The sequence below is a fragment of the Tiliqua scincoides genome, chromosome 1 (assembly GCF_035046505.1).
Source record: "Tiliqua scincoides isolate rTilSci1 chromosome 1, rTilSci1.hap2, whole genome shotgun sequence".
NCBI lineage: Eukaryota > Metazoa > Chordata > Lepidosauria > Squamata > Scincidae > Tiliqua > Tiliqua scincoides.
Window position 1 is genome coordinate 56,712,660 of NC_089821.1, and position 25,213 is coordinate 56,737,872.

The window sequence follows — 25,213 nt, forward strand, 5'->3', positions numbered from 1 at the left end:
ACTGCTATATCCAGCAGGTGCCAGGAAGCCACCAGGAGTCTCCTTGCGGGAGGAGGACTTTAGTCCCCTTCCACCAAGGAAAGCCCCAACCCTGGCAATGGGTCTTCCCATGTCTGCACCATCTATTTTGCCGGCGCAGATGTGAGCGACTCCATGTTGGGCCTTCTCGCCGGACAGAGTTCAGGATCTAGCAAAGCAAGGCTCTACTGGTCCTACCCCGGTTCCTCCCACACCCTGCCCTCATTCTTCCCTCCCCCATCCTCTCCCCAGATACTGTACCTGAAACCTGGTAGTTTCACTTACCCCAGGCGGTGGTGCATCCTATTCCTGCTGGCACTGGACTCAGTGCCTGAATAGCACCGGGGCAGCACCAGCACTACCTACTCTCTCTAGGACTCAGTGCCAGGCCTAAGTAAATATAGGATTGGACCCTCATTCTCCTTCAGTGTATATATAAAGAGGGATAAAGTATAAGTGTGGAGGAGAGAGCAACTCGGTACTTCCGTTTTTGTTCTTCTCTTTAGGTTTTTTTTAAGTTGGGGAGGATGGAGGAAGGAAAAGGAGCTGCAGCAAAGAATGGCAGAGGTGGCTCTTTTGGTGCAATGGAGGAGGGAGAATCTAGCACTTGGCACCACTGTGTAAGGGGTGCAACATCTGGTGGCCTGCTAGACACCAACACAGCACAGCACAACAAGATAAACATTTCAGGTGAAGAAAAAATAAACATACATCCTCCTATGCGACATCCTCCATCCACTCTCTTTTTTTTTTTAAGTCTGTTTCTTCCCTTTTTATTTTCCAAATATACATATAAAAAAATGCATCAGGATGGATCAGTAATGACAAAAAAAGGAAATAAGAATGGAAATAAAGGAAGAATTTTTGTATTATTGTTAAAATCTTGCTGTTCAATTAAAAAATGTATGTTAACCTGACAAACATCAGCTGTTAAAATTCCAATATTCTGGCATCCAGTCCTGCAATAATCCTGATAGTCCAGGATCGAAGTGAGCACAGAAGTGATAGAACTGCCACAAAAAAAAACAAGTTGCAAGGCAGCAGTAGAAACAGCTTAACCACCCAGAGCTGGCCAGTACTAGATCAGTCTGCCACTGCCATTGTATGACACCACTATGCTTGTGCTTTCACCAGCTGTTTCAATTCTGTGACTTAAATGGAAATCCTATGCACACCTTGGAGTCAGGCCCAGTGAACATAAAGGGACTTGCTGCTGAGTAGACATGCATAAGATTGTGCTGCAAATGTATGCATTAAAGTATATACCTCCTTATGGTCTCATAAATACGATAGTCCAGCATCACCGAGGTCCCAATGGTGCTGGAGTACTGAAATTTTACTGGAATAAAAGGGCAAACACTAATACAAGTTGAGCACCTTTTATCCAAAATTCTGAAATACAGAATATTCCAAAATATGAAACTTTTCTGAGCATCAATATGACTCTTTTTGTTCTACTTTTTTGCCTAAAGAAACCTTGTTTCATGCACAAAATTATTAAAAATTTTGTGGGTCCCTTTAGGGAGAAGGGCAGGATATAAATAAAGTTTATTATTATAAATAGTGTTTAAAACTACCTTCAGGCTATGTGTCTAAGGGGTAAATGTAAAATAAACGAATTGTGTGTTTAGACTTCAGTTCCATCACCAAGAGCTCTCATTGTGTATATGCAAGTACTCCAAAGTATGGAAAAAATCTGATATATGAAACAATTCTGGTCCCAAGTTTTTCAAATAAGGGATGCCCAACCTGTACGGAATTTACACTTTTAAAACGAACATAGGAGACTATGGAGTACGAAGCTTTGGTCTCCACAATTTAACACGCAACTGCAACTAGGGCATCTGATTGCATACAGTGTAGGAGAATCATACATCATTAGCCTAGAACTTCAGTGGGCTGTCCTCTTGTGGAAGACAGAGTGAAAAGATTAGGTTTTTGTTTTGCTTTCTTCTTACAAAATGAAACCCTGGGTCATCGCTCGTTTTTCCTGAGGCAGAAGTGTAAGATCAACTGCTTCACATCAGAATAAGTTATTTTGACCAGCTTCAATCTACTATGACCATCAATCATTGGTATCTGAAGCGCTCTCTTTGACATTCCTACATCACACGGACTCACCTGACACACATACAAAAATGTAACCTAATAATCTCTTGTGGTAGATGACACCAAATCCAAAATGCCTGCTGCCAACTTGCCTGACATACTCTGGTCCATGCCCTGAACAACTCCTTTTGCCTTCAGCACCCTGGAGGTACATGCAACATGAAAAGAGGACTCGCACCATGACCTGCCACTACTGTGTGAGCCCAGTTTCCTCCAGGCACTGCAATCTATGAGCAGATTTATGTGCTGCTAAATAAAATGCTGGTTCAGCCACTGATCCTGCTCCACACTGTTCAGATGAGCTGCTCACCTTTTAAAGAAACATTGTAAGCACCACATAAACATTCATGCACTTGTGTCTATCTTTCACCTAATTTTTATTTTAAAGAAATATTTTAAATACATTGCAAAACTGCAGTATGGATGGGGAGCAGAGGGGGAAAATTAGTTCATGATGTCACAAATGCCAGACCAGGCATTGTCCGTAGCTGATTTCTGCTGCATAGGTTTTCAGCTCTCTGTTCTGGAGATGAAAACTCAACATACATTTGAACAGTGCAAGGCTACTTCCAACGTAACTGCACTGTTGTATAAACACATATCACATGTCCTTCAACCAGAGAGATCTACAATAGCAACCTGCAGTGGTGGCCAAGCATTGTAAAGCCTCTTGTGATCTCTGGATGAATCTCAAATACAGACCCAGGGAGCGGCACTGGGGTTTAAGTCTCTTTAAGGCACTGGTTCCCAACCTGTGGTCCATGTACCACTAGTGGTCCACATCACCCTGATAAATGTCCACAAGGTCTAGGAAAATGTCACCTTTGATCACTTCCAGTATCTCCCACAGACCACCAAAGAGGGTGAAGACCACTCACAGCCACAACTACCAGTTTCAGTTGTGGCTGCGGGTGGTCCATTCTGTGTCCTCTGATAGTCTTTAGGGGAGCACTTGGGAAACAGACCACCAGAGAGGGCAGAGACCAGACCACTCACAGCCACATGTGGTCCACGATGATTCCAATTTTTGCCTCAGTAGTCCATGGGCTCCTAAAAGTTGGGAACCACTGCTTTAAGGGGTCCCTGCTTTTACGTTTCCCAAAGTTTGTGAAAGAGGGCCCAATCCTATCCTACTTTCCAGTGCTGATGCAATCACAGTGCAGTCCCAAGGTAAAGGAATCCTTCAGGACTGACCAGCTGGCATGGCTGCATCAGCACTGGAAAGGATTGGACCCACAGTTTCATAAGATCTTAGAATGGTACTTACCTTGTCTGGATGGAAGTAGCCTCACAAGCCAACCAGTCAACACAGGAGAAACAAGACACAATAACAGCCAGTATCTTTACTGAATGAATTTATTGTTTTTGAACTAAAGTTGCTCACAGTTATTTAACAAGGGATACATCAGAAAGGGGTTGGTTTTGTTTTGTTTTTGTCCATTTTAACTGTTAAATGATGTCAGTTTGTGTCCATATGTGTGAGTGTGTGTGCATGTGTGTTTGTGTCTTCAAAGTACAAAATAGGAAGGATAACAAGAGGTATTGCTTTCATTTATTCTTATGTCTTGTGTAAGTAATCCCCTTCCTGCTTGTACCATATGGGTGTTGCTGTATTATTAGTATTAGTATTATTTTGTATTGAAATCCCAGCCTTTTGTAGAGGTACAATGAAACAGAAGCATCAAAATCTATACACAAGGGAAGAGAAAAGAGGGGAAAGAGCTGAGGGTGATGGAGGGGAAACATGGGGGAGAGGGAAGGAGAAAGTGGAGACAGAAAAGACAACAAAAGCAAAAGAGACTAATTTACAGCAATATCATGCAATTAAAACTGTCTCCAGACCTCTGCGTCCTCACCTCCCTCCATCCCCGGCCATCACCTGCCCAGTGTCTGACATGCACACAGCAATACAAGAGAAAAGTTTCAGATTAGGAAAAAACAAACAAAAAACATCCTCCCTTTTTTGTGTCTCTTTTTCCAAAAGATTTTGTCTTCAAACCTATGTACAAGAAAAACAGGTCCGAGAAGGGCAAAAGAAAAAAAGGAAATAAAGTTCATAAAGAACAAAGATGGAAAGAAAAAAAGTTATATCAAAGAAAAGAAAGGTGCGAGGAAGAAATTTAATATTATCATTAAAAAATCTGGCCATACAACAGACACTCATAGAAACCCAACAAAGAGCAATTGAAGGTAACAGGAGAATTGAACACTAATACTAAATCTACATTTTAAAAATATTGGTAAAGGAGAATGTCCCCTGCTGTGTGGATTTTTTTTTCCCTTCGACACACATGATCGTGGTTTTTGAAACCTTTGAATGTGGGCCAGGTCAAGTTACACTTGGTCATGTAAAAGTTGGAGAGAGAAAAGAAAAAAGAAAAAAAAGGACATCAAATAAAATTTGGAATGTTGGTGAGATGAACAAGTTAAGCAGTCTTGTCATCATTCTTTTTCCCCCTCCCCAAAATAAATAGGAATCAGTGTCACCTCTACACAGTAATGAAAGCAGAAGATATATCTAACAGCTTAAATTTTTAAATATATATATATGCATTATAAATAATAACCAAGACCTAATAACTTAAATACGCACAAGGAAGTTCCAGCCCACCCACCCCCTTTTGAAAAAAAAAAGTTTATAAAAATATCTTGCAATACTTTTAAAAGTTTACAGTAGCTTTGTGTTTTAACTCGCCCGTAGTGCTATCTCCTCCATGTCTTGCTCAGATAAACTAAGCGGTGGTCGCACCCACACACACACGCACCCAGGAGGAAAAAAAATTACTCTCATTTCATTTTCTTCTGTTGCATTAAAAACGCACACAACCCAAATAAATAAATAAATAAATAAAACCATAAATAAACAAACCGGCAAATAAATAATACTGATATCTCAATGCAGCACGAACGACACAAGAGTTGCATCCAAATGCAGGATGCAGCAGAGAATTCAGCTGGCGAAAGGAAGTCCCAATGCAGAAGGAAGGAGAGAGGGGCTGGGGTGAGGAGAGGAGGTGAATCAGCAGCAGCGGTGGTGGTCTTGGCAACAACGCCTGGCAGCAGAAGAGGTGGTCCTCCAACAGGTGGATCCTTGTCCCTCCTCTTTGTTGCCAAAGTTGCTTTCTCCCTACGTTCCGTGTTTCTATTTGTTTGACTTTCACCTTGCAGTTTTCCCTAAGTTCGTGTCCTGCCCCTCCAGCAGGTTGAAAAGAAATTTTGGGATTATAAAAACACAATTTGAAAAAGGGGGGGGGGGTGGGGAAGGAAAAGGGACAGAGAACCAAATTAATTGGAGGACAAATCCTCTGGTGAAACTCCTTGATGTTGGGTGAGAACACGGCCTGAATAGATAAGGTAAGCATTTTTCCTCCACTGTAGTCCAGATGCACAAGTGGGGAAAGGGCCAGGGCAAGCATGTGGCCAAGGGCGAGGATGCCACTCCAGTGATTCCGACTGTGCAATTTCGTAACTGAGCAGTTCTCCAGCGCAGAGCACCAAAATAAAAATGGGTGTTGAGGGCGAGTGGAAGGGAGGAGACCCATTTCCTGCAGTGGGAGAGGGGAAGCTGGGAGTCCCCAACAGAACCAGTCCGTGGACAGTCTTACACCAGGGGCCTTCCGTGAACAAGTGTTCGCAGAGCACAGAAGGTGAAGCTGTTGGCTGACATGTTAACTTTTCGGGATAATTCCTGGTAGCAGAGTGGAAACAAGTGGTGTTGTCAGAAACACAGAAAGAGCAGAACAGGAACAAAACGGGGAAGGAAAAAAAAGAATATCAGAAGGGAGAAAAAGAAAAAGGAAGCGGGAGAAGAAAAAAGCAAACCAAGGTCTGCAGAACTGGGTTTGTCATCTGTGCTACCTTTTCTTTTCTTTTCTCGTTGCATTTGTGTTCGTTTCAGAGATATATATTATATCATATAATATATATATATATATATATATATATATATATATATATATATATGCACGTGTGCTCGCACACATGTGTGTGTATACATATACATATATATATATACATATATATATATATATATACACACACACACACACACACACAGTCATTCCATCGTACAAAAGTTGACTATAGACAGTTTTGTACTGTTGTAGCAATATATATATACATTTTTCTACTTTAGAGGCTAGCTTGCTAAAGAATATTCATTTTGGGTTTTTTTGGTTGTTTTCTTTTTAATGATTTAATCTGTTCTCTGTGCTTTTTTTAAAAAATGCATTTATTTAAGGTTGGTCTTGGAGGCCGAGTGATGAGACCATCTTTGCCTTCTCTTTGCCAGCAGGGTACTTAGTGTCTCCTCGAGACCCATAGTCATTAGCATCGGAATCGCTCCGCTTGCTGTTTGCGCTATGCTTGGTTGGCGTGCCGGGGGGATGGCTCACCTGCCCGTTCTTCTCGTCTGAAAAAAGTTGTTTAATTACGTCAAAGAAGTTACTCAATGGGCTGCCTGGGTATACAAAACAGAGGAGACAAAAAGAAAAAGAAAGCAAGAGAGAGAGAGAGAACAAACAAACAAATGAACAATGGGGTTTTAAACAAGAAGAACGTGATGAGCGGTCCAGAGCCACGTGCATGGGGGTGTGTGGAGGATGAAGACAATGAGCAGAAGAGGAAGAGCATCAGGATGGGAGCACTGCACTGCCTGTGGATATGAAAAACCTGGGGTCAAGAATGCCACGCTTGGCAGTGGCACAATTTGGCACCTACAGAAAAGAGCAGGGCTTTGGCCAGAAAGGGCAACTACATGAATGTAGACATCCTGTGCTAAACAATATTGCAGTACACATACGCAGTACACTGGCCCTCTGAAATTCTCCTGAGTGAAGGAAGTCAAGAGAAATGCAAAGTCCCTGGCACATCCATCTCAAGCATCGTTAGTGGAAAGTCCATCCCATTGATTTAAGTGGGCCTTGCTTCTAACCATAGGCACTTTAGTCTTCAGACCTAGCCCTCTCTGTTTCACCAACCCAGAGACATAAGTACTCCAAGGCACATACAGAGCTCTTGCGTACACAAGCTGGTTCCTAAACTTCAAGGGGAAGAAGAGACCTGTATGCTCAAAGAACTTGCTAATAATAATAATAATAATAATAATAATAATAATAATAATAATAATAATAATAATAATAATAATAATAATAATAACAGGTATTTATATACTGCCTTTCTTGGTCTTTATTCAAGACTTTATTCAAGGCGGTTTACATAGGCAGGCTTTTATTTAAATCCCTTATTAAATAGGGATTTTTACAATTTGAAAGAAGGTTCTTTCTTTCAACAACCACTACATTCAAGGTGTTTCGTTCCGATCTGGCTTCTCATTCTGGCCTCCATCCTCCCATGCTCAGAGCAGATGGAATAGCTTGGCTTCAGCTTGTCAGCTGCTTCAAGGTCGCACGGTGCCGGTGGCCTCAAACTGGCGACCTTGTGGATGTTATCTTCAGGCAGACGGAGGCTCTACCCTCTAGACCAGACCTCCTGCTTCTTCCATTGAAATGGGCATCCAAATCTGCTTCTTCCATTGAAATGGGCATACTAATAGATCCTTTTGTGTGTACTGAGCTCCTGTACCTATGAAAACCAAAATGTCTTGATCCATGTCTATGTTTATGCTGTTCTCTTTACATTGTACTTTGTGTGAGGTGCCTCAATCCAAACTAACTGAACCTTTCCTGTTGGGCTTCGTCACCTGCTGTAAGCCAAAAATATATTGTTGAGCCTGCATGAATTCTAGTAGCAGAGGAACATCTGAAAAAAGGCACAGGAGCACCCAAAAAGCAAACCACTCGTGTGAAATATGCACTGATATTTCCTCGCTTGTTATCCCTAGCCTAACTACAATCTGTTTCCCTGTGCCTTACTTTTCTTTGGAAATGGCTAAAACCCATTTAATCCCATAGGACAGGCAGATAATACTGGATATTCCTCTTGTAATGCTACATCTTGCTGAGGCGACTGGCTCAACACCACCCACATGGTTACTGGATTTAGATGTTACTGTTCTATATGGATACATAACCTCAAGGCACAAGTTGCAAGATCACCATAACTTAGATATTATTTACTTCTCATAAAATGAACTCTTTGTTTTGGAATATGCTTTCTGTCCTTTGCACAGACAAAAAAAGCCATTGCTTTCTGCAGGTCATTCTCCTGCAAGCATCAGAATTAGTGTCCAACAGACTTAGGCTGCAATCCTATATACACTTCCCTGGGAATAAGTCCCCATTGAATTTAATGGGCTTACATATGAGTAAACTTGCATAGGATCACACTGTTAGACATTTCCATCCTGACCAGGTTTATATATTAATCCACACAGCTAAACTGTGTCCACACAGTTTATTAATCCACACAGCTAAACATAAACTGGAAGTGATGTTTTTAATGCCTTATAAGGCCTTAGAAGTCATGGGGAAGCCCCCTGGGGCTTCCCTGGGCCTCCTAATGCCTTATTAGGAATAAAAACATCACTTCTGGTTTCTCTGTGAAACTGGAAGTTGCGTTATTTGAGCTGCTAGGCTCAGAGGACCCTCTCAAGGTGAGCCGACCTCACCTCTGGAGGGGGTGCACGTGGTGGGGCCTGAGGACTCTACTGCAGTTAACTGAATCTGCAGGTATGGGATCTGCAGATACAGGGGCCTCTCTGTATCCACTAGAGCAGGAGTATAAACTCATTTGATACAATGGACAGAAGTTAGCATCTATGGCCCCTATGCTGAGGGCCATAAGTGATGTCATTAAGCAGGAAGTGACATCATTCAACAGGTGATGACCAGAAATAAGCACTTTTTTCACCTCATTAGCTGCAAATGACAGAAGAGAAAATATGCCAATCCTGATCATATTTTCAAGATGCAGTATGAGAAAATCCAATGATCACATTGGCCACTCTTTCAGCAGTGCTGCTTCTGTTGAACAGTGTTCTCTCTAATTTTTTCCCTTATTGGCATAGAGTTAATGACCTGAGCAGGACATCGCCACTGTCATCTTAAAATGTACAATGGCCAGTCTCAATTAACTATAATGATCACACCACCCACATCCTCCGACCCTCCCTTGACCCTCCCTTGTTGCCTACTTGAGTCACCACAACCTTCAGTCACTACAACCTTAGCTGGCCCTAAGTTTACTGACTTTCTTAAAAGCTTCACTTCTATCAGCAATCTGCACACCCTGGCAGGCTCCAGCAGGCAGAGGAAGATAAGAGAATAAGAGGACAAAAATAAGTTTTTCAGCTTCCATTTCGCCTGAAGGCTCAATCCTATCTAACTGTCCAGTACTGATGCAGCTGCAATGCAGCCCCAAGCTAAGACATTCACTTACCTTGAGGAGGCCTCAGTGACCTCCACTACCCACAAGATGCAGCACATGCCCTGTTGGCATAGCTGCATCAGTGCTAGAAAGTTGGATAGGATTGGGCCTTCAGTTGTAATGGGAGCTGACTTATCTTTTCCCTTTATTCTCTTATCTTCCTCGGCCTGCTTCTGTTTTATCCCATGTAATTTGTGTTGATTTAATATTTTCCGATTATAAACCACATCGAATGCCAAGGCAGGAAGGTGGTTTATACACGTAGCAAACAAACAGAGAAAAGACACTGCTAATTGAGACATAATTACTCCCATTTTGGAGCACTTGCTAACTCTCCCCATATTTCCCCACCATGACTAGATATTTTGATTATGCCTGAATGCATTTTCACTTTTGGTGTGTCAATTCTATCTCTAAGGAGAGATAAACAGGAAGGAATAATATCTGAATGTGATAAATCTAATCTGTAGAGTTAGGGTCTAAGAAAAATTCTCTTAATTTATAATAATCTATACTCTGAGAGTTTGGAAACCAAGACCCCAACATGATGGCAGAGAATACACATGTATTTTATTTTGCTTCTTGAGCTCTAGGTTTGCCCGACAGGTAAGGTGTCTACAACATGGGGCTTAAAGTGGTCATTGATTCAATGATATTTGAAATGTAAATGTAAAACGTAGGTGATGCAGGTTGCATCAGCAATAGATTCTGGAGGATGGGGTGGAGGATTTGGGGTGCCCTTTACCCTGGGTCTGCTGCTGCCACTCTCCTGCCTGCCCTAGATGCAATCCACATTGATCCACAAACAGTGAGGGGAAAGCAGATCACCTGCCTCCTTATCTTGCTGCAGTGAATTTTTTTTTTTCAAACATGGAAGTGTGGGATTTCCAGAACCAAACAAATAGTCTCTTTAAATCAAACCAGAAGCCCAGCACTCACTTGAAAAATTCACACCAAGAGCAAGGGAAGGGCCTCCTGCTCCTCCTTTTAGGTTGGGATGCTAACTGCTGCTTCCTGCCTTCTCCTCCTATGCAGAGGCAGCAGTAGCAGACCAAGGTGGCACTGGATGGCATTCTGGGTCACACTACCCCTGATATTGTAAATGTATCTCCTATACATTGGCTACTGCCTTAACTATTGGACATTAACATAATGTCCAATATAACATAATGTCTGAGAATAACAGAGGATGGGCAGCCCAAACCTGTGCTTCCCAGCACCCAGGGCTGCAGCAGCGCCAAAATGACTACTGCTGCATCCCATGGGTCTGGGAAGCAACGCGCGGTCTACTTGGGGTATGGGAACTTATGCTCCCTTACACCATGTAATCCCCAGGTGGCCCCAATCCGTCTACTTGGACCTGTGTCCACTATTGAGGGACACAAATCTGAGGCCTCCCGGGCCAGTATGGGGTTAGGACATGGCAGCAGGACCTGCCACCATCTCCGCCCACTGCTGCTCCTTCCCCTGCCCTCCCCCCACCCGGGAATGCTTCTCCCCACCCCGACTTACTGGTCTGTCGCCTGGTGCTTGCCCAAAGTTCCAGGTAGTGGTCCTTGCTCCTCTGCCTGGCACTGGCTCAGCACAGGCTTGCGCTGAGCCAGTGCCCATGTCAGCCAAGTGATATGTGTCATAGGTGTGCCTTATGGCATGTTTTGCAACACTCCGTGCCAGTGCTGGGCCAGTGTGGGCCCATTAGGATCAGGCCCCTAGAGCCCAATCCTATGCGTGTCTACTCAGAAGTAAGTCCCATTATAGTAAATGGGGCTTATTCCCAGGTAAGAGTGGATAGGATTGCAGCCTTAAGCCTCATGTATGAAAGCAATCCTAAAGGAGAAAGAAGAATGCAAGATTTACCCTTAAATGTCCCTTTGTGGTTAATTTGGCTTCCAGTATGGCTTCAGACCCCATGTCTTCATACACCAGATGGAATCAGGAAACAGAAAGTGCAAAAGAAAGCACTAAAAAAAGCTATAGGTGCTGCAATTCATTCAGCAAGATCAGAAGGAAAGGGAAGCACAGAATAAGCAGGGAGAAGGAAGGAGCATGTGCACTGAACTATTTTCATAGAGAGATTCAGAAGACAAGAATGAACCTAAAGCATCAAAGTGGTTTATTTTAAAATGCACAGCATTTGGCACACTCTGATAGAGATTTTTAATCAAAGGTTAATATGTCACCTTAAGATATATTAATCTATAGTCCCCCATTCTCTCTGTATTCTCAACCACTCTGAGGTGAGGTTTTCTTTAAAACAGGTCATTGCTTGTTGTCACTCTTGTGTTCCTTTTTCTCAGTATTTTTAGATGAAATTTTGAGGTGGACTGTAGAATCCTTGCAAAAGGGGAAGAATCCTCACATTAAGGGAGTGGAAAGGTGGGGATAGCAGAGAGGTACAATATAGCCCATTTATCTTTGCATATACAGAGCCTAAGTTGAGAATTTTAAAAAAATGTTCTACTGGGAGCAAACCAACAGGAAAAACTGTCAAAGGATCAGACACTTTGAGAAACCAGTTAACACACATTCTTGACCTTTAGGACATGAGTAGATAGGCTCAAATAAATGCCAGACTGCAAAAAGGTTATCACACTGATCTCTGAAATTCTGAGGCAGAAAACATACATCATAAATGTCAACGACTGTGATAATATCATGATGACAACTACCATGGTTTGCTTGTCCATCTGCAGTACTAATGTGCTTTTTTTTTTTCTTTTCAAGATCACTGGAAAAGGTACTGATTTCATACTGCCCTCCCCTACCAAGGCTACAGTCATGTTGGAGCCACAAAACCCTATCAGAATGTTTTTAAATCCTTTTCTATGATGAAAACTATGCTACAGAAGCTGTGCTTGGGAAACCTAGCATAGCCTATGAAAGGTCTGTTGAAATATCAGAGTGTCCAGAAATCTGTGAGCCCTATTGAATTGAATCAGAAGTCTGAATACTATGAACTTCCCGTCTCTCCTTGGATAGAAATTCATACGGATATGCATTTCAAAAGAGGGGTTGACCTGAACAGCAAAGGTTAAAAGGATCATAGCTACATCAGAATCAGAATCAGACTGAGAATCAGACTGAGAATCAGACTGCTACAAAAGAGAAGTGATGGATGCTGCCAAAGTATTAAATAAGGAACTGAACACTGGATATGAAGGAGAGGATTAGGTGCCAAGGAATTATGACATATACAGTATGTCAGTTTATGAATGTGTTAGAAATGCTACTGAGTGTCACAAGAGAAACACTCCAGCTCAATGTGAACCTAAGTAGGAATTCCAAGCATAAGAAAGAAAGCTTCCAAGATGGACTGCACAGGTATTATCAGCCACCAAACATCCCTCTTTAATTTTTAGGAAACCATGTGATACGATGGAATCATTGTTACAGGCTACTTGACCAAAGCCAAAAAGATTTTATGTAGGTTAAAACAGATAAATGATGCGTTTTCCCCCTTTGAAGCCATATGGAAATATAAGGAGTTGGAGAAAAGAGGATGAGGGCTTGTCAAATTGTGAAAAGGAACTGCTAAGGTTAAAAACTTTTTGCTCCCTTTAAAAGGCCGCATCTTACTCCCATGAATACAACTAGCAAAAAAACTACCAGTGACTTTAACTAACTCTCAGGTCTTTTCCATCAGAAGACAATGCTTTACTTCCTCTTACAAATTAATGTATTTTTAATGGACACATCCCAGAGGTACTTGAACATAAACAAAATTACATGAATCAAAAAGCTGTCAACACAGAGCTATTTTCTACACTTCTCCTATGTGAAAGCTACCCTCTGCATTTATTTTAGTTCTTCGACAAATGCTGATGTTGAGAGAGAGAGACAGAGAGAGATCATTTTTCATGGAAGGTTATGGGGTCACTTTTATTTTTGTTTCAAATATACATCCTTTCTTAATTCACTTCTGGCTTTATTTCTGTATTATACACCTTCAGAAACCCGTGAGTGAATTCTGAGTCACTAGGTACATCCAGCAATCAACACCAAGAAACAATGCTTCATTCTGACACATAATAGAAGAACTGTACTCTCACTTGGGGCTTAGCCTTCAGCTGGCTATCACCTCCAGTTCTGGTTGCCCTATCTTTAAAAAAAAAAAAAGTCAAAGAGCTGGAAAAGGTGCAGAAAAGGGCAGCTAAAATGCCTGAGGGCCAGAAACATCTTCCCTATTAGGAAACATTTGGGAATTTTAAGTTTAGATATATGATGGCCAGTTCAACACCTGGGTCTTCTGACACTGCTGAGAAGCTGTTGTTTTTGTATCACTTGGAAGCAGTATTATGAAGTTGGTTCTACAAGGCACTGAATAGAATGCTGTTTTCCTAATTAAAATCCAGAATGCTAATTGACCAACAAAAGAGAAAAGGTGCTTCCTTTTGAAAAGTAGCAATTAGGGGAACACTACTGATTTCTTTCATTTTTTAAAAATTTTAATTAGCACACTTCAACTCTTACAGAAGGAGAGGTGATCTTCCAGAGCTGTTAAGCGGTTCTCCATATATCCAGCCATGGTGATAAAGGATAATAAGTTTCCTCTTCTTTTCTTGTTTGGACAGGAGAAGAAAGGTGTCTTGCCTTTCCACCTGACTCATCCTCCTTCCCCTCTGCTCCCACAAACATCACAGTCACATGCAGGTGCACCCATGGTGTCAGTCTGCCCCACACTGTTCTGTCATGGGAAAGGATCTTCATCTTTGGTTCACCTTCCCTGCCAACCCCTCCTTGGTCATCTGGTCTTTCCTTCTGCTCTTTTCTCCCATCTGTTGCCCCTCTCTTTGGTCCCATGCTTCTCCCCCCCGACCTCCCCCCCAGGACTCTTACTTTTTTGCCCCACTTGCCTGTCTTCTATCTTTCCCTGGCCCCCTTCCCATACCTCACTCCCATTCATGGTTTGCCCAGGTCTCTCCTGTTATCTGATCTCTCTATGCTTCTATCTCTTTGCTTCCTCCCTCTTTGCTTCCTCCATTCCACTAGGCATTCTCCCCACTGTAGCCCCATCTTTCTTCATTTGGAGGTTTCCCCCTCTCTATTCACTGGCTGGGCCAGTTCATCTCAGCCTTGTTGATGCCCAGCGACAATGTCACCACCAGTCATATTTGGAGCCAGATGGCCAGGCAGAGCAACCTTGAACAAGTTCCCCAACTCTGAAAGGCAGATCAGTATGCCACATGTGGTGAAATGTTTTGGAAGCCTCTCTCCAAACCTCAGTTGCAATAGGGTGAAGTTGTGGCCCTCCCCACTCAGATTTCTAGCTGAAGGAAGCAATTACACTTAAAATAATAAAGCAAATACATTTGCTTTAAATGTAATAGTGGGAGAAGAAATCAATCATCAGCACTTGCCATTCACTGAAAGACTGGTGTTCTAATTCTGTAAAGCAGAAAAGTCACCATAAATTGAGTCCTGAAAACAGAAGGTAGAACTACTTTTTGAAAATTGTCATGCAGTGGACTACCATCTGAGCTCTCCACAAAAAGGGTGTGGGAAAAGGTTAGCACTTTCAAATGAAATATCTAATGTAGAACCAACCAGTGACTAAAGGGGTACGTGATAGAGTTCTATAGAATAAAGCTGAGAGAGAGAGAAAGTCCATTTCCCCTCTCTCTTTCTTGACAGTATCACATAAGATCGCAATGAAGCTGATTGGCAATAAGTTTAAGGACTAATAAAGGAAGGATGTCTCTCTTCACACAAAGTATGATTAACTGAGGGAATTCACAGTCATAAGAGGTCATTATAGCCATGAACTTGAATGGTGTTTTTAAAAGGGCTAATGAAATGGTTGCACTATATGTCTGTCAACAGCTATTAGCCATGACAACTAAATAGATTCTCCATATGCACAACCCCTATACCACTGAACACCAACTGCTGAGAACAAACAGGAGAAAGCAATAATAGTATTGCTATACTATAAATAACAGTAGTGAAGAAAATGGAGGCTGTTCTTGACTATCATGTCTGCATCCAAATCATTGTCTAAATGTTTATGTTAAGTCCAAAGAGCCAGGAATCTCAAGAATGATACAAAAGGATCTGGGAAAAAGTTTCAGAATTAACCTCAGAGGAAGCATGTCCACATAGAGTAGTAGTAGACTGCATTTATTAGCTTTACTCCATTACTGCACTCTAGTGTTCTTTGGGTAAGAGAGTCAGCCAGAGCTACAGCAAGCAAAGTGAGCCAAAAGGAGGACTCAGAAGCAGCCAGCAGCTCACGGTGCAGTTAAAGCATTCTGAGCTGTATGGTCCATGCGCAAACCAACCAAGGGCTGCAACATTGATTTGGAATAACAACTGCACGCAATCTCTGAAACAGTTTTGGAATCATTCGCCATGGCTGTATTGGCTATACAGGACTTCTATTACATTGACGGAAGTACCATACATTCTTGCCGCACAAAGCTGGCAATCCAGGGTGAAGACAGACATAACAGGAAAAAGGGGAGCTCACAGTTTGTCTCTCAGTCTGAGGTGAGCCAACTTCAGAGCCAAGATGACAGAAGTGCACACCAACAACGTGGTCTAATCCATCACTTTTAATCTGGCACGACTTTTAATTCAAAAAGGTTGTCTGCCTTTTTTTTTTAAGTGTTTCATAAATGTTTGTGTGTTTATTCATGAATTGCCTCATGTATTAAAATGGGATACTTTTTTTTAAACAAGTGCAAAACTGTCCTGGCAATGGGGAGGGGTTTCAATCAGCAAAGTGCACAGTTGCCTTCTGCTTGAAACTTGCAGAACCCTTGAAACAACTGAACCCTGGGGCAAACAGGTATGTTTGAACTGAACATGGTGTGGCCACTTCCAATGCAGCCCAATGTCTTGAAAGTTTCCTCTCTCAAAGCCTTCCATCATTTTCTCCCTCTTTTGTTTTTTGATTCTTTCTCCTTCAAGAAAGTATAGTCAGATGTCCTTCCCACTGTATAGTTTGATATTCGGTGCTTGTTTTATTATTCACACTATTACCTGTGTTTATGAAGCATTTTAAAACAAAACAGTGGATCTCACTATGGCCTCTACTCCTAAACAAGCACAGATGACATTTTCCATGGGGTTCCTGGCAGGTGTAGCTATCCACGCTAGCTGGTTCATGGCAACAAAACACACTCACTGCTGACACTCCTTGCAATTTGCAAGGCACACAAAATGCACTCCTGTAGAAAAAGTATAAAAAAGGGCCTCTAAAAAATTCCAAGGAGTGAATAGGCCTTGCAGTTCTGCATATGTAGTACAATGATACTTCATATCACTGCCTTTTTAATTTTGCTTTAGGGTCTGTAACTGACCGACATGCAGAACTTTATCAGGTGAAACCTTAGCATGCCTGGAGATAAATGGTAAATTTCATTATGTCAAGCCACTGTCAAAGTCACAAGGGCTGCACGGCGGGGGGGGGGGGAGAGGGGAGGCAGCCAGACAGCCTGTTTCGCCTGTTCAGACTGACACCATAGGTGCAAAGAATGAACACCACAAGCAAGGCAATCACTAACACTTCACTTATTCTGCATGGAGCAAATATTTTCAAATGATACAAAAACAGTCTGCAGCAGTCATGTAAAGATGACATGTAAACATTCCTTCAGCCATCATTAGGTGTCCTGATAGCTATTATTTAAACAAGTCAGTCTCTTGCCAGCCTTCATTTCCTCTAGTAATACTGATGAAAGATCTCATATAACAAAACGTGAGAGTGCAGACAGAGCATCAAATGGATTATTTTCTGAGAAGTTTAATTAACTTAATTAAAGCAGAACATTTTAAGATTTCTGCAAGGTCTTGCTGCAAGGGGACAGGGGAGATTTGCTGTTTGATGATTTTAGGAAGATTCTGTCTAGGATTTAGAGGACTCTCCAGGAGGAGACTGGGGGCAACACATTCTGGGGGCTGAGATAACAAATCAATCTCCCTTAGAAAAGTGATTGTGAAGATCTCCTGGTACTTGAGCAATGGGACTTTAATGCAAAGCAGTGATCTGCAGATGCTGAATTCTACTCTCACTTATGCCCATGGAATTTCCAAAGCAGCTTTAGTGACATTATAGATGTGACTCCTCAGTTCAGCCATAGCAGTCAGCCATGAAATGCATCACCGTATTTAGAGCTCAGGTACTGCTAAGTGGCCAGCCACTAAAGAGAACCGGCAATCTGAAGTGATGCTGGATGCACTGTCTTACTCCTAAGTCAAAATATATTCAGTTTTCCTTCTGGGTTTCCATATCCCAAAGAGCCAAAGTATGAAAGGAGAAGTTTTTTACAATGAAAGAGCAAGGAAAACAGATCTAGTTGAACATCTCAAGCAAAGTGGGATGTGATGCTTGATGGAAACTTGTTCTCTCTGTATGATCTGCAGCTCTCACTGTCCGTTCCCATCAAAACAATTGGGCTAGAATTATGGGTGTCACTTGCAAAGTGAGAGATTTCATTTGTAGTGGGAGAAACTTGAGAGGAGTGTCCCTAGTCACATTGGGGTGAGACTGGGGGGGATTAAGGTGGAACCTTGTTGTCCTCTTCACAGCATGAAGTGTGGGGAGCCAGGCAGCAGCACAGCAGCAAGGAAAATGGTGCAGGGCTGCAGAGCAGAGAAAGGCCGATTTGAATGTGAAGTCAGAGTAAAGGCTTAAAAGCATATATACAGACACGGCAGGGGGTGGGGGTAGTGAGAGAAAAGAAACTCGCAAGTGGAACAACAGACACGTCTTGTGCAGCTTGAACCATGGCAGGCTTATGCGTGTGTCTCTGATGGAGGAAAAACCGGGTGAAGTATGTGTGTCCAAAAGGCAAGCAAGAGGTCAGGAGGTTATAAAGAGTGTACAGAGCAGGAAAGGTGTCCGCAGAGGGAGGGGGGGGTTGGGTCATCATGTTGTTCCGTGAGGACCAAGGGGAAGACAAGAAGGTGCAAGAGAAATTCTTACCACATTTGGAAAGTCTCCCAGTCATCAACTCCATACAGTTAGTGGTGTCTAGATCATAGAGCAGAAAGAGGAGGGAGGGAGGGAAACATGAAAAAAAATAATTTCCAGAGCTCTTATAAGTCAGTAAAGTAGCAAAATTATCTCCTGGAGCAGAATACGTGGGCTTGGCATTCCCAGGCACTTTCTCCACCTAGCAAAGTCTTCTGAAATTAGTTGTGTACCAGTGAACAAGCATTTGGAGCCTTTCTGTTATTCCACCCACATACACCACTGAGAGGAGGGATGATACTGCTGTGAGATCTTTGGCTTCTAGACTTGGGCCTTTCTGTGCTACCAGTGTATTGCTCTTCTGCAACCAGCTGAGTTGAAAGCAGAATTTTAAAAAGTAACTCCACAAATATACAGGGTGACCCAAAAGTAGGTGGACAGTAGGTGGAATAAATGCTATCATTTACTGTCCACCTACTTTTGGGTTACCCTGTATATACAAATACATTGTGTCCAATTCAAGGTACTAGTACTAACCTTTAAGGTCCTCCATGATTTGGGTCCAGGCTATCTGAAAGGCCACCTCCTTCCATATATTCCAGCCCAGTCTCTTAGGTCATCTGAGGGGGCTCTTCTACAAGTGCCGCCTCTGTCCCAAATGAGAGTGGTGGCAGCTTGGGGACAAACTATTTCTGTAGTGGTGTCACAACTATGGAATTCTCTTCCAGGGAAATTGAGCACTACTCTCTCTCCCATGGCTTTTCAGCGAGCGCTCAAAACACCAGTTTCATCTATCATTTGATTGCTGAGTGGATATCTGCCCTCTGCACTCTGAAACACTGCTGTGGCTCAACTGCTTCCCTGGACTAATCTGTTCCCCCAGTGGTTCAACGATACATGTTTTCGTAGGTTTTCGTTTTATTTTCTTTTGTTTTTATGTTTCACTAACATTAAACTTAATGTTTTAATGCTTTGTTTGATGTTTTTCTTTCTACCTGTTGTGATACTTTGTATATTAATTATGGAGTTTGGTAAGCCGCTTTGCGCATTTGCTTTGGCATGGCAAAGACAGGATACACATTTCTCAAAAAAATAAATGAAGAATAAATAGTGTAAAGTTATCCATAGCAATCCCACCACTGCCCATTCCCAGGGCAAGATCCTAATGTATGTTGATTTGGGAGGAAGCTCCATTCAGCAATGGTCTTACTTCACTCAGTTTTAATATGTTTTGTTTTTTTCTTTGTCCCTCCCACTGGCCCTTGAATTAGTTGTTTCTATTTCAAGACTGAGCAATATCACTGTTAGCTTGTTACTTTTACTACCACCACCACAGCAATAATAAAACAAATAAATGCTGGGATTGCCCTAAATATAAAACAAGCTAAACTGGAAGGCCAGATGCAACATAACAATGTGGTAAGAGACTCAGGGCTTTTTCAAGTATGCAAAAGCACATGCTAGAGCTCTGCCCGCCAAGCTGAGTCTTGTCGCTTTGCTTGATGGTCTTGCTGCCAGACAGTGGGGGTCTGGGGGGGTCCCATACATACCACCAAACACCATCTCAAGTCCCACTGGTTGAGAAACACTGCTCTAGAAATGTACAGGATGCTTCCCTGTGCTAGCACAGATCCTATAACTAAGATTGCGCAAAGATTATACATAGTATCTAGGGCAGGACTATTCGTTACAACTGCTTACAACAAATCCTACTGGAGTTTTTCTCCAAGAGAAAATATACTTTGGTAGGTGGTGATTTAGAACGATGGAAGTAGTGTAGAGGATGATGTGGTCAATTCTTTCCTTGCCTGCTACTTCTCTGTTGCAGTGGCCTCTTCTCTAGCCACTTTCTCCTCCTATGGGACTTACAAGGGTAAAAACTTTGAGCTGGGCAAAACCCGCCAATTTGAAATGGGTTGCATCCTCTTGAGCCTCTTTGGAGAATTCTAAGGAAAAAAATCTCCCATTTCCCCCAAGAATTTCCCAAAGTGTAGAAAGATCCAGCACAGGGAAGCACTTTTTCCATTACCAGCCAAGTATCTACCAAGTTTCCTACTTCCCTGCCAAATAGCAGGGGATGGGAAGAAGGGAAAATTGCAACTCAGCCATCTGGCTAAAGTTCTTCCCAACTTTTTGTGTCTCTATAATGAAGGCTTCCAAGACATCAAAGAGGGCAATGAGCTTGCTTAGCAGTCTTCATTACAATCTGAGGAACAGAGCTTGGCTTAAGTCTTAGAACAGTAGGGGTTTTTTCTCCTAATAAATCTCCTAATAAATTTGCACTTCCAAATGTTCATACTGGCAATGCTGAAACAGCTTAAAGGGGGCTTTGGCTGGCCCCCCATTGTGTTTGAGAAACAGGAGGAGAAGGTAAACTTACAGATGAGAGGTTGGTGTTAAACCACTGCAAAATAGATGAAGAGCTAAGTTAAATCTAGCCTAGAAATTCTGAATAGGGGAACTTGTATTGGATCTCTCCTTACCGATTTTGAAAATTCTTCTCAATCCCCCAGAAAACATTTCCCTATACAGTTTTTCTAAACAGGGAAGGAGCTGCCATGATTTTCCATGATTCCCTGTGTCACATATTACCTTATTCACACAAATTTCCACGTATAAACTGGTTGCAGTAACAACTTCACTAGCTCTAAATATTTATTCATCAAATAGCTAAAACAACAATGCTGATCAAAGCTGCACTGTAGGCTTTAATACACAGAGCATTCCCTCCAGGGCAATACACCCTGCTGAATCTTTCATCAGGTAAAACCCCATCAAGTCAATCAGCATTCCAGGCTAGCACTAAATCTATTTCTGGCACAGATTATTTCTAAGTTTTTCAGCTCATTTATAGAGTTGCAGTTGATAACTTTTGCTTCATTCTCTATCAGCACAGAAACACCAAACCAACAAACACTGTTTACCGTAATGTCAATACACTGAAGTTAATTTAATTCAGGGATGTCAAGACTCATTTCATACAGCAGGCTGAATAGCATTCGTGATGCCTGCTGAGGGTCAGAAGTGACATAATTAAACAAGAAGGGATGATGTCATTAAGTAGGAAGTGATGACCAGAAATAACCACTTTGTTCTCACCTGAACTCACTAGCTGCAAATGACAGAGGAGAAAATATGCAAATTTTTGCATTTGCAAAAATCTAGGAGGAAGGAATCTGAGAACAAAGAGGTAGGACTTGTTGGTAAGGGGGATAGCTTAACATGAGAGGGGCTCAGTAGGCTGTTTGGAATCAGGCTGAGAAAGGGCAAGCATCCGTCACCATCTGGAACTTGCAAAAACCAATATCCTAACAGGAAAGAATGAAGTCCAGTCTCTCTCTCTCTCTCTCTCTCTCTCTCTCTCTCTCTCTCTCTATATATATATATATATATATATATATATCCAGTAAGTAATACATGATGTGGTAGAGGAGATTTCACCACTTTTGACTACAGATAGGAAATTCCATTACAAAAATTCCTGCAAGCAGAAAGCTAGCGCATTGGAAAGAAAGAGCAGAAAAATGTAATCCTCGTTTCTGACCTGAGGTGGCATGGTTCCACCATCTATGAACTTTACCACATGTGCAACATTTTGCACATGTGTAGACCTATATTCCCTGCAGTGGTGTGCAGACCCCTTCTGTTCCAGTGTGGCATTGTGACGTGATGACATCACACATCATTGCCAAGCTTCCAGGTTGCTGAGCTCTGTGCTGCATAGAGCTTGGCTTGGTTGCACAGTCTGTGTGACCACATAGCTTATGGGGAGCACTGGTGTAGATCCAGCTTCATAGAATCATTTATGAGCAAATGGTATGGAAGATACATTCTCATAAGACATAGTTACACATCTGCAAGAATGGAATGTCCAAGATTGTAAAACATTATTAGAAAAGCCTCTTGCTTCGAAAGACACCATTAGATATACTACCATAGCTATGCAACGTTCACCTTCTTGGAATCTACAGATTTGATCTAAAATACTGTCCAGTTCCTCCATAAAGTACAAACGGAGGCTATATAATGAGTACATCACTTGTGCGCATTTCATCATCTACAGGTTCAAACTGTGGTCTCCTACTGAGGTGTATGAGCACATTTCAGAAGCAGAGCTGAAGAGAAGATTGGGAGACCTTTGCTGATACTGGCTTCAAGTTAAGCAACTCTTGATAGAGCTCTACTTCATAGACATTAATTTTTGAAATACTAGAAAGCAAAAATATTGTCTTCCCATAAAACTTGGGCATCTGAGTTGTTTGCTGGGGTTTCCCTTCGCCCTGAGCACGTGAAAGAACGCAAGTCATTATCACCGCCTCCATTCTTTCCCTGTGCTGGGCTCCCAGGGAAGGGAGGGGTTGCTCCCTCAGAGTGAAGCCTTTCTAAGCACCTGGAGAGAGACTGATTGCCTCTGTGTGCATTACAAAAGGTCAGCAAGGTTGTTTTTAAATTGCTGAGCAAAAGGACATTGTTTTTCAAATGGATTTGCTTTCCTGCAATTTTTGCCATCTTATGTGAGTTCAGGGAATGGAAGTTTCCTGAATAATGAGACTCAACCTGTATTGCCATTATAGGAGAGGGTCCCCCCAAAAGGCTGCTTCCACAAAAGGCCCTGCCAAAGATGCTCTCATTTTCATGGTTCATCCTTTGGTTATTCAGACGCCTGCATTAAATGTTTATAGATAGTCACCAGAAACCCAGAAAGGGGAAATTACATCCTTTGCCTCTGCTCAGACTTCCTTTTATTGCTCACTTTCTCAACTTGATTGTAGTTTTTTTTTCACAAACACAGACACTGGAAATTGCATTCCTGTTTAGGTATTACTAAGTTCTGTGAGTAACCAATAATTTTACTAAGGCTTTGTGTCAGAGATTTGATGGCTTTTGAGACCTACACATAAAAAAGGCAAAACCAGGCTCTCCTCTCAAAGCATTTAAATATGTGTGTTAAGTACACATTAGTACTCAGTGTGCTCATTCTCTCTCCCTCACCTGCTGTACCAAGAAGGGCTTTAATGCTCCCCTGTATCAGGGAGGGAAACTGAGTAAGCACAATAGCCAGAAAGGAGCAGACAGGAAGTGTGGCAGCAGCACAGTTTTTCACAGTTGTTATTGTTAAAGGCAAAGTCAGGTTTTCTTTGTTATAGCCTGGCTATCCTACTACTGAAATCTGGAAGCCGCAGCTGTGGCTGAGAACTTTGGAAACTGCCAGAGACATAAAATGAGGCAAGGGAAAATCAGGATATTAGCGAATTGCTGCCTAGAGGAGGAGCCTACAAGAAGAAAGGCATCAGTTATGCTAAATGAACCGACATGGAAATAACCACTCTTTGTTCTTGAAAACATTACTTTTTCCTAACTTGTGCAGATTACTTCCATAGAAGAATCCCTCAAAAGTGATGTTGGGCAGGTCTCAACTACATTGAGACCTTGAGAAAACTGTGGACATTTTCTCAATGTACAGAGGCAAGATTGCCCTTTCATCCAAGGACAAGTCACTCCATGGATTCAGGGACTTCCAGGCACAGTGGATATGCATGGAGATGGCATTATTTCTTCTCACTCTAGAGACTACAGTCCTTCCAGAACCAGTATCACAGAATTTCTGTGATTAACACTGTTCCACCAGTGATCATTTCAAGGTATTACTTTCCTGCAACACAGGGAGTAAAGTTTTGAAGTGCCACTGTACTGAATGGCATTTAATATAATAAATTACAGTTAACTCACAGGACTTCATTTTACCTACGTATTTGGGTTTCTTCCAGTTTGCTTTAGATTAGAAGTAATAAGCAGAGTGAATCCCAAGAAGCAGAAATGAGGATGAGAATGGAAGAACTGGAATATGGAGGTGTGACCACTGGAACACACCACTGAAATGAGATACATGAACACACAAGGAAATGTTGCAATGTCTATCAATGTTGGCATGAGCTTGCAAAGAATGAGAGACAGCAAAAAACAGTCCAGTTCTGAAACCCAGGCAAGCCAGTTTAATGGGCTGGCCCATAGCTCAGCAGGCCAAACAGGGTCAGGAGAGGTAGCAAGTGTCAACCTCCACGAAGTCCCAAGTCCTTGCTGGCAGTGATAAAGCTGGAGAAACATTCACAGATAGGTCTTCCAGCTTGAGGGCATATCTGTTGCAGTATATGGCACCACTTTCTCTCACATAAGCTTTGTACACACAGAAGCCACCCATCACTCACCTGTAGTGGCACCTGATCTGAAACACGTGGGACACTGCTTTGTTAGCAGATAAGCTGTGTGCACCTCTCCAGAGGCCAGAATCAGTACAAATGCTTTGCACTTTAATCTGTAGTTACAAATTAAATGAACACTGATTTTGAATGAGGCTGCCTTGGAAGTAAGTAACTGTTCCTCACAGAATATTACTTGATTCTGAGTTATCAAGGCTGAAAACACATTACGTGAAGCTGAACGGCCTATCATTCCCTGGGTGTCAGGGACAAGACAGCCATTTTTGTGATGGAATGATAAGAGCATTTCTTCCCATGCCCAGTCAAAGCTCACCTAGCACTGACTAGTCTCAACTTCCCATCTTCCCAGTTCCATCTCAAAATAGCTGGTGACCTGTTGGAATCTTGGAATCACCTCCCGTTGGTCCCGTTTTGGCTTCCATGGTTTTTCCCCAACCACAGCCTGGGCTTAGGTATAATTTTAAGTCACAGCCATGTATGAAATAAATGTTTCTCATCTAAAATTCCATCCAGACACAGGTTTGTTTTAGTTTGAAATCACACCACATGGTGATTGCTCATATATTACTGAGCATAAGTTGCCACCCAGGAGAAATGTGTTCTCTGTAGTGACAGTCCACATTGCACC

The 25,213-nt window shown here is 42.2% G+C and overlaps 1 protein-coding gene across 4 annotated transcripts in view; it reads right to left on the reverse strand.

Moving 5' to 3' along the window:
- Positions 1-6,232: 6,232 nt before the first annotated feature.
- BRSK2 (BR serine/threonine kinase 2) overlaps positions 6,233-25,213 on the reverse strand; it is a 464,708-nt gene continuing 445,727 nt past the window's right edge. For 2 of the 4 annotated variants that reach the window (XM_066627576.1, XM_066627592.1), the window contains 2 exons: positions 18,380-18,427; positions 6,233-6,538 (listed from right to left, as the gene is read on the reverse strand). In XM_066627576.1, coding sequence (XP_066483673.1) covers positions 6,363-6,538; positions 18,380-18,427 — 224 coding nt within the window. In that variant the 3' untranslated portion in view covers positions 6,233-6,362. Of the gene's footprint in view, positions 6,587-18,379; positions 18,428-25,213 lie in introns of all 4 variants that reach the window. The other 2 variants (XM_066627568.1, XM_066627584.1) reach the window with 2 other exon arrangements.